This window comes from Gavialis gangeticus, unplaced genomic scaffold (genome assembly GCF_001723915.1).
Source record: "Gavialis gangeticus isolate Ggan-Ray unplaced genomic scaffold, GavGan_comp1, whole genome shotgun sequence".
Classification (NCBI taxonomy): domain Eukaryota; kingdom Metazoa; phylum Chordata; order Crocodylia; family Gavialidae; genus Gavialis; species Gavialis gangeticus.
Window position 1 is genome coordinate 54,882,429 of NW_017729024.1, and position 10,536 is coordinate 54,892,964.

The 10,536-nt window shown below is 41.9% G+C and overlaps 1 protein-coding gene across 4 annotated transcripts in view; it reads right to left on the reverse strand.

Moving 5' to 3' along the window:
* Window positions 1-10,536, reverse strand: part of FSD1L (fibronectin type III and SPRY domain containing 1 like) — a 61,802-nt gene that overhangs the window by 23,858 nt on the left and 27,408 nt on the right. For all 4 annotated transcript variants that reach the window (XM_019517096.1, XM_019517095.1, XM_019517094.1 and 1 more), the window contains 5 exons: window positions 10,296-10,318; window positions 7,948-8,069; window positions 2,199-2,408; window positions 1,746-1,844; window positions 1,343-1,472 (listed from right to left, as the gene is read on the reverse strand). In XM_019517096.1, coding sequence (XP_019372641.1) covers window positions 1,343-1,472; window positions 1,746-1,844; window positions 2,199-2,408; window positions 7,948-8,069; window positions 10,296-10,318 — 584 coding nt within the window. The remainder of the gene's footprint in view (window positions 1-1,342; window positions 1,473-1,745; window positions 1,845-2,198; window positions 2,409-7,947; window positions 8,070-10,295; window positions 10,319-10,536) is intronic.

Consider the following 10,536-nt stretch of genomic DNA (forward strand, 5'->3'; position numbering starts at 1 on the left):
ATGGAATTCAGGCATGTCAGAAGCAAGACCAAGGCACTTAAGAAGCTTTAATAATTAAAATAATGTTAGCTTCCTGAATTAAAAAAAAAAAAGAGGTAAAGTAGACTTAAGATATTCTACATAAGAGAGCCTAACTGGATATTAAAAAGAAAGTCCAAAAGAGAAAAATCACTTTTGACAGACCTCTTTCAAGTTGTGCTGCATGTCCCTTAACCCAGTGGTTCTCAAACTTTTTTGTACTAGGACCCATTTGTAAACAAATGGCCAGTCCTGACCCAGTGCCCCTCACTTCCTACCTGCTGCTCTCTGTCCCCAGTGTGAGGGGCAGCACAAGCAGCCCCTTGCAGGCTGGAACTCTGCCACCCTGCAATGGAAAAGCAGCCATGGTTTCTCATGGTTTTTTTCCCCTTTTAAAAAGGAGAATCTTTTCTTTTCTCTCTCTTTTTTTTTTTAAAGTTCATTTGCAACCCTTTTGTACATTTCTTGCAACCCACTTTTGGGTCGCGACCCAGGGGTTGAGAAGTGTTGCCTTAACCCACTGCTAAATCCTTCCTATCCTGGTTCTTGGGAAGAAACTGTGCTGCTGTGAAAGAGGAACATACCATTGTTACATCACATACCATACCTACTCTCCCACCCTCCTTTTCCCCCCACAAAAAAAGTTAAGCCATCCAAAAATTGGGGTTCACATCTTAAGCAAGGGAGCTTGTTCCCATGCTTCCACTCTGGCATGGAAATATTGGAGTGATCACCATGTTCTGTGCTTCCCCCAGGTTGTGTAGCAGGTATGAAGTCCACCGTTCTGCAACACTTCCTCCCCTTGCTCTGCAGCCAAAAGCTAGAGATTTAACTTAAATCACAGCTGTTGCCTAGCTGTCAGTGACAGAGTTAAACTTCTAGCTTTTTAGCTGAGCAGCAGAAGGCAAGGGAGGCAGATGAGTGGATTTCACTTCTGCTGCATGTGGTCAGCATTCAGTCATTACTCCACAAAAGTCCCTCTCCATGCACCATGTTTTAGGAAGGAGGAAAATTTTTGGGGGACATGCATGGAAGAAAAAAAAAAGGTGGTATTATTGCTGTTTTCCCACCCCTGCCTTCCATCACTTCCTGGTCCAATTTATAGGCAGTCACGTGTGCCAAGCAAGACCTGTAGTTGGGGTCTTTGGCATAACACTGCGTACAGGAAACTGTCAATAATGCTGGCAATAAGATAGTTGTGTCCATTCAAAAGGAACTTAATGCTTCTAACAAATACTTACATAAAGTTTCCAGTGCCATAGACAAATTAATCCTAATCAAGTTAAGGCATCAAATAAGTCTTACAAAAAGTTACAGTTCTCACCTGCCTTTATTCTCCTTTCCTTTTATTTTGTTTTCTTGGCTCTTGCCTCCAGTAGGATCCCACTCAACATAAGTATCTTCAACTTTCAGATTCAGATGAGATGATGTACCATCCAAATTGAAAACAAGTGCTGGCCAAGACAAGCATGCATATCAGTAAAGCAGCTTAAAGTTTCCCTCCCACATAACCTGCACTAGAAACAAGGTATCTATTGCCTTTGGCTTCTTGATTTAAAATATAAATACCAGCCAAAAGAAGTTGTATTATAGTTCATACAATTCTTACATCCAAGTTCAATCTGATGTAAAGTTCAGTTACTTAAAATTCTACTAAACTACATATTCCTTGCTGCTTAAGATACCATTTTCTTAATATTTATATAAAGATGCAATCCAAATTTTACCTTTGGTCTCCAGAGTTATTGGGTCAGAGTATTCCCCTGCTACCGCCTTATTACAAGCTCGTACTCTAAAGTTCATATATTTGGAGTCAAATTTTAGACCTGGGGGGGAAAAAAGAACTGAATAATTATTTAATTTATGGATCCAAACAGTAATAAAAAATTCAAGGAAGGTAAGAGGAATGTTCTAAATTCTGCCTCTAATAAGGAAGAGTAGCAACAAAAAATAAGGACACATGGAGTCTATATAAATAAGGCCCCTGCAGCTGATCATTTGAAAGCCCTTTTAAAATTTACTGGATATTTTAATTTTTACCAATTGTTTGCTACTGAAGGACACACACACACACACACACACACGAAATCCATGCTGGATTTATCAAAAATGCCAATTTCAAATGTTATATCAATCTTGCGTGAGGTCATTCAAGAGAAGTGCATATAAGCAATTATTACCAGATAATGTATATTCAGTGCCTTTTATATAATCGATTAACTCCCAACATCTTTCATCTTTCACACGAGGAAGCCCATCAAAGTTAGTTTTCCTATATTCCAGAGCAAAATGATCAATTTTTTTGTCATCTTCTGGCATTCTCCAGGCTATTGTTACAGTGTTGTCAGCTACCAAACACTCTGCTGTGTCTATCTCTGGAGCTTTAGGAACTGCAAGAGACAAAAAGCACATTAAAAGTACTGATGAAAAGGATTTACTAATCATAATATTGTAGTCTTTGTTCTCTTAAGCAAAGGATTGTAAATTGTCTTTGTTTCAACGGCACTCATTCCTTTCACCAACTTTATTCTATCTCCAGCATTTTAACAAGCACTGGCAGACTTTCACTCAGAATGCATATATGAAAGGGAATATTAAAATGATCACTTTGATAAGAAATACAAGTTAGTGCTAGAAAAGGATCCAATTTTATATTCTACTAACAGTAACCATATAATAAGGTCTCCCTAGTTAAAAGTTGGAGGGATTAATGATTGTCATTCTATGGTTAAAATAACTTCCTTAAAAATGCTCTGCTCTTAAGTTGTCCCAATTCTCTTTCATATCTTTTTAAAACAACTCTTGTTAGAGCACTCATAACATTGCATAGCAAGAGCACAGTTTATCTTATAGAAAGACTCCAGAGATGCTACAATAGTCACATTCAGAGACTTTTATCATATATTCCAAGTTTATGAAAATACTAAGACACGTCCTATGAAATAAACTATTTAGAGTACTTGATACTAGGTTAACAAAATTTATACATCAAAACATGTAAGACTGTACCAATATAAAATATTTTGGTAGAAGTAACCAACTGCTAGTTTATTTTTCTTTCAAACCCTTGCTAAGAGTAAGCAGTTATTTCCCACTTTGGAAACAATTGGGAACAAGGCTATTTTTAAGACATGTATTTTTAAGACTGGCCTAGAATCCCCTAATTTTGAGATCTAGTTTTCCTTGAAGTCTCCCAAGCTGATTTAAAAATATATATTTACTGAGAAAAAGTAAATAAAGTGTCAAGTCTCTCTTTACAAAATCCTCAATGCATTGGTTTTGGGTAAGGACTATGATAGTGAGAAGCTGGCTCAGAAAACAGATTTGAGTAACCAGATGTTTTTATTGATCCTCCTTGATCATGACTGGGTATTCTTACTAGAGCAGATCAGCATCCTCAGATAACCACTACCTGAAGAGCACCTTCAAGCACATTGGACAGCCTCCCCCCCACTTGCATTAAAATTCTCTCGACAAATTCATCAAATAACGAGAAGCTCAAATTAAGCTTGTACACTGGTAATCTATACATGGAAGAATGTACTATTAAAAAGAAAAGGAACAGTTGAGAATTTAAGTACTACGTAGAGTTTTATCAATTTACTGGTCCATATTGGATTGGCACTGATAAAGAGAAAATTAACATAATTGGCAATTGGCTTTTTTTGGCTGGTGTAGCTGATAATGTCATCAATAAGTGCTGCATGTATGCATGCAGCTGCCATGCACGCAGCCAGAAATGCAGCCCAGCAGCTTGGAGAGCAGTGTCCAGCCAGTAAGTCCCACTCCCAGGGGCACAATCACTACCCGAGCTGGGCAGTGCCTGCCCCACCTCCCTATATGGGCCTCAATCTGCCCCTTCCCAGATTTGCCTGCTGGATGCTGTTCTCCAATCTGCCAGGCTGCATATTGGTTATCGGATTGGCATCAGCCAATATGGCTGGTTAATTATTGGCCAATAATATTCATCACTGCATCCTTAATTAAAAGATCAAGCCTTGCCAGTAGGCTGTCACTTCACCATACAGACAACTTCACAAATTTCTCTTCTGAAGCTAAACCAGTGAATACAGAGCAAACAAGGCAGAACAGGGGTGGGCAAAATGCAGCCTGGGGGCCAGATGTGGCCCACCAGGCCATTTTATCAGGCCCGTGGGGCTCCCAAATATTAAATTTTCTAAATTTATTTGCCCTGGGCTACCTGCCAGGCAGCCCTTGATGGCTTGCCAAAACTCGGTAAGCGGCCCTCTGCCCAAAATAATTGCCTGCCACAGAGCCAGAAGGTTGAGACATCATTGTACTTTTAAATTACTAAGCCCTGCTATGTTCAGTAAACCTTGGGAGTCAAGTTTAGGTGGACACAAGAACCCTTTTGCAAAGGTAGTTCTCCACTCAATTTCCTGACCTCTTCAAAAACTATTTTCAGAGCCCTTTAAAGTACTCCTTGTACTTTATTCCCACAAATCGGAACACTTTGCAACAAGCTATTCTGCTCTGTGGAGGAAAATTATAATGCAAGTATAATATAATACATAATAATTATAATGTATAATATTATACATTATGTATACAGTAATGTTGTATTATAACATTACACAGTTTGCATGATCAGATGTCAGTCAAACTCTATATAAAACTATTTCAAGGTTTAAGGGCTTATATCTTTAAACACTACTAGCTGGAAATAGTTCAAATATCAAAATCATTTCAGCCTCTGAACACCAAAATATTCATGGGCTGAAAAGAGATGTCCAGTGTTTAATATCAAAAAGCATTTATCATATTTCTTAAAAGTGGATTCGTTTCCTCTGCCCTCCAATACTTGGGCTACTATTACAGGAACATATTTGCCAAGTACAATAGTGTCATTTCCAGAGCTACTTTTTAGGCTGAAATACGTGAAAATACTTGAACACTATATCTGCATCTGGTTCAGTGGTCTTATTCAGGTCTCTCAGGAGAATAAAAAGATACAGAACCAGCTTAGGAGCTAAATCACCACTGAAGAGAAAAGATGCACTAGTGACTGGGGGTGGTTGGTGCAGGGATGAAGAGTTAACAAACAACTTTTTTCAATGTACCAATACAACTTAAGGTGTTATAGCACAAGTGCTGAAAACCTAGACGTGCAAGTTGTAACTATGAACCCAACACCCTTACTATGAAAAAGTGTAGTGGTTAATGTGAACATAAAGTTTAGACAAATTTAAGACCCCTATTATCTCCCAATGGAAAAAAAAAATACAAATCACTGAAGACACCCTTAACCAAGCCTGGCTTCTACTGTATACTTCTTATCTGGATTATCGGGTTCTAGTTGCACAGAGACAGAACTACCAGTATGGAGTTGCAGCAATTGTACCCCTTAGGAAAAAAAAAGGCTGGTCTACACTACTCTAGTTCTGCTGGCAAAAGTGAAGTGCATGCCCACCCAAAGGTATTAAGCAGGAGCAGAAACCTGCTTTGGCAGAGTAAAACCACCTCTGCCAGGTGGAAGAAACACACACACCATCTTTACTACCATATAAATATGCCCACACTTTGATGACTTCCATTGCCCTTTCAGCAACTGATGCCTCCCCAGAATGCACTTTGCTGTCTGACAGGAAAGCTACAGAGGGAATAGCAGAGCTGCCAGATGTGCATATGCACTGAAGACTGCAGTTAGCAGCTCCTGCCTGCCTCCAGAACTTCTGGAGATGTAAACAGAGACAGGTAAGTGTAAGCAATACTACCAATACCCCCAGTCCCTATGGAGACCCTCTAATCACCCCTGACAAAAGCTCAGGATCCCATGGGGCCCTGTTTAAAAGCCACTGCATGAGAAGAATTCCATTTCAAATGGAATTACAAAGAACCCCCATTTAAAAAAAAAAAAAAAATGATCAAAACAGTCTCTCTCAACTAAATATACAACCCACTAACACTGGGTGGAAAAGAGCAGCCAGCTGCACAGTAGAAGTTACTGGAAACAGTGCTTTTTTGTACATGTTCTTGTGCATGTTTTAGGATCTACGCATAGCAACTTGCAACAGACCAATTTTGTACCCATTTGTGGGAAAGTAAGCAATGCAAGCAACATATCAACCTTCTTCCTTTACATACAAGACCCAAGAACAACTGAGCTGTTACTGCCATCCTTAGCCTCCAGTGGTGCATCCACACATGCAAGCATGTGCGCTTACAGCAGCTCAAATAGAGGCAAAGCAAATTTGAGTGGGGGCTTTTTGCCTCGGCGCATGTGCTTGGACATGCACTTTGTTAAGAAGCAAGTTGTATCACTTGGGGCAAAATAACCCTGCCTGGCTCCTCCCAGATCTGCAGCCAGGGGGAGCTAGAGCCCAAGGCCACCACCTTCGCTGTCCCCAGCAGTATAAAAAAAGCTGCCCTATCCTGGCCCCATCAGTACAAAAAGTAGCTGCCCTTGCAAGTACCTCAGGGCTACTCACTCTCAGGAGCTTCTGGAACGCAGCCAACTGATACCCGAGGACACTAGCCCCTTGTGCCAGCTGGACTGCTGCAGCAGCCCTGAGAGTTTCCTGCACCCTCTACCCACTGCAGCAGTCTGGCAGTGGGGGCTGCCACCTGGCTGTGACCTGCTGTGCACCTGCCAGACCTGGATGGGGACTGCACAGCCAGTAGAAGCACCTGCCCTTCTGGGCCAGCTGCCAGCAGGCTGTGGCTGCAGAGTTGGCCTCTGTGCAGCACTACTGCCATGTGTGCTCCCTGCCTGGCCATCTGGACAGCTATCGCCTGGAAGATGCTCCCAGTGCGGTGGCCTGCTTTGAACTGTCAAAACATGTCCTCCTGGCTGAGAGGCAGAGATGGTGATCTTGTGGCTGCCTACAAATTCATCGTGGGGGGCAGCAAGGAATAGGAGATGCTCTGTTTACCAGGGCACCCCTTGGAGTAACTAGGAACAATGGCCACAAACTGACAGAGAGCAGATTCAGGTTAGCCATCAGAAAGAGCTTCTTTCCGGTAAGTGTTGCCAGAATCTGGAAGGAGCTTCCAAGGGAGGTGGTGCTCTCCCCTACCTTGGAGGTCCTCAAGAGGAGACTGGACATGCACCTGGCTGGGGTTATCTGCCCCAGCGCTCTTTCTTGCCCAGGACAGGGGGTCAGACTCGATCTGCTAAGGTCCCTTCCAACCCAAATATCTATGAAATTACCATCTAATACAAGAAGTTTAGAGTTAAAATTTGCACCCTCTTTTAGAATACAGCAAAGTCTTAAGGGAAGAATTCTTGCCTCTGCATTTGTATCCCTTGCACTGTAGGAATTTTATAAGGGGGCACATTATGTATAAATGTAGTTTTGATTAGTTTTACACTTAATATCTTGCTAGTTTAGCTAGCAAGGAGGTACCCCTTGATAGCAGGGAATGAATTAAGGAACTCAGAAGTGCCACTGCCACCTCTACTGGCTTAACTTGGCTAGTGCCTTAACTCATTTGAACATGTACAAATGCATACTTGTATAACATGAGATACAGACCCATAATATTCCCAAGTGCTGAAGAAAATGCTTATGGTTCTCTGAGAATGTGCAGTCTACTGCAAAAGCTCTGTTATCCGGCATCCCCCAGGAATAGAGGATGCCAGTTAATCAAACGTGCACCATCTGGTGCACTCCCCAGTGTCAGTGTGCTGGGGGACAGGAATGGGGGGCCCTGTGCAGGCTGCTTTGCCCTGTGCAGGCCACTTTGCCCTGGGCCACGGGCCAAAGAAGTGGCAAGAACTCTGCTTGTGGCAGCAGCAAAACCCGGAAGTGGTACTTCTGGTTTTGTTTTTGCCGCATCCCTCGGATGCCAGTTAATAGTTTTCTGACTAATAAAGTGCTGGTTAACACAGCTTTTACTGTAATTACATTGTTCATCCCTAATGCTGCAGCAAGAAAATTAATCTAGTCATAAAGACTTTAGTTTTACCTGGCAAGAACTTTAAAGCCTGGAGCATCTGCCTTTCTTGAGAGAAGTCCACCATCAAGTGAGTCATGTTATCACTGACCTTAGGTTTCAAAGAGATGCGGAATGCTGAGGCCATTGTGACTCTAAAGGCAAGAAAAGCGCATTAACAAAATGTGGTATATTACTGTGGACACTCTTCAGATCAAAAAGTTAAGCTCTCACCAATTGCCAAAACAACCAATTCCTTGTTAACAAATCTTTTTTTTTTTTTAAAAAGCAATTTGAAGACCAGCTCAAACTTAAAACAGCGTGGCATGTCAAACCCTAAGATGAGCATCAAAAGTCAGTCTGTGGGCCAAACTCTCCACCCTGAGAAGAGCCTGCAGTGCCAAGTCTAGTCCATGCACTACATGCAGCACACACAAGCTCTAGGGCTCACTGTGCATGCAGTCCCCAGAGCTAGCATGGGGCACATGCTGGCTGGAGCACACAGGATGGACCCAGTACTGCAAGCAGCACAAGGGGTTGCTCACTGCATGTAGCTCATTTCCTGGACCCCCCCTTCCCCTCCCCTCCCTGTGCTACAGGCAGCACATGCCCTGTGCCAGCCCCAGGGGCCTTGTATACCACAAGCCCTGGGATCTGTGCATGCTGTACATGGCATGTGGGGCTGGACTGGCCACATGCACTATACATGGCACAGGAAACCAGCATGGGGCACATGCTCCATGCAGGACCCCATCAAACTTTTAGTTAGTTCATAACCTGACAACCCTGATTTCAACTAGCAGCACTTAAAAATGGAGTTCGCAAGAATCTATGAAGGATTAACTATTTGACAGACAGTTCAACATCTGCTGTCATGAACACCTGCTACCACCTCTCTTCAAAACTCTTCTACAAAAGATGCTTTCTGTATAGCTGGGGGGCGGGGGGGGGGCTTTTCCATTAACAAAGAATGCCAATTTCACCTGGCCATGAACTCCAGCAGGAGAAGCAAGGGCAAATGTATACTGCCTGAACAAGGCACAAGGCACCACTGTACTGGACAAGTGCCATACAAGTCTGTGTGTACCACCCCTAAAACTAGAATTACCTTTGCAAGCACAGAGCTTCACTAATGTAGCCACATTACTTCCAGATCTAGAGGCAGTACACAGAGCAGTGCTGTCTGGTGCAGTGCTTGGACAGTGTTGATATGCCTTAGCTTTTCTGACAATTTGGCCATTGAATTTATACATTTTAGTTTTCAGGATACATTAGTCTGCTTGATCCGTAGTACATTCTGGAAGTTTTTTTCCAAGTGATCTTCTATTCAAACAACTTGCATCCAAGAGCTTTAAAAAACAGCTTTAAATATCTGTGGAGACTGCTAGAGTGGTCTCAGATTGATGAGCATGATTAATAGATTGTACTGGCCCAGAAGAGAGTTAGGTTTATCTTAAGCTTTTTCACAATAAAAATGCTTGTTAAATTGTGGCATTTTAATCCACTTTGGACGAAAAAGTGGTTTGAAGACTTCACATCCAAAAAGAGGATGCCATAGTTAAGAGTCTAACATGGACAGTGAACCCATCAAGAGCAGAACTGTTGATATCACCAGAAAGATATTCAGTCTTTGTAAACATTAGAATAAAACAGCTAGAAAAAGCACATAGGATTTTTCAGATGTGTTGAAATACTAAAGCCTGTAGAGAATTTAAGATATAAAATCATGATACTCTAATCATGAATCCAAACGAATGCTGTCAACATCAAAGTGTACACAATAGAAATTCTGAACTATATAGCCACTTTGGGGTTTTTTGTTTGTTTTTTTTAAAGTCTCCCATCCTCCTCCTTCATGAGGCATCCAAACAAAACACATCAGCAACCTTCTGGAGTGGTGGGATGCTTTAGTGGAGCTGGCTCCAAAGGCAGGCTACATCTTCTGACCCAGCTCCTGGTGCCAACCACTGCTTCCTGCACCACCACTTTGCCCCTTCCCTGCCAGCCTCCCACAGAACTGTTGCAGACATCCCCAGCTGGCAAATCAAACGCAGATGTGCTTAAGCTTCACAGGCTGGATCCAATCACTTGGTGGACAGATCCAGCTCATGTACCATAGGTTGCAGACCCTTGAACTAGATAAAAAAGGAGAGCATGAGAGTGATTACATGCAAAGTGCAAACACTCATAAGTGATTTTTAATAGCCTTTCAGTAGTTTAGCTGCAGTAGTCTCGGGTTTTGTTTTCAAGAACACCAAGTAAGAAAATCCAAAAGAAATTGAAAGCTTTTAGAGTGCTGCTTTCAGATTGAAAAAGAGCTCAACTTCAGTGAAAAATATTAGTTAGAAGCAAAAAAAAAAAGTGTAGATTTTGTACTGTACCTATCTTTGATCTGTCTGGCAGCCTTGGTGCACATCAGGGAGAAGAGAGAGAAGGCAGTTAGTGTTTTCATGCAAGTCTCAACTGCAGTAAACATGCAAGAAGAGTTAAGAGTATGAACCCCACAGCTGTTTAGCTCAAAAAAGGCCAATCAAGGTTATTACTTGCAGCCAAATAAGATTTCTTTCCACAAAGCTTGTATTAATGCATGTTAGAACTGCACTAATATAAAAAAAAAAAAAT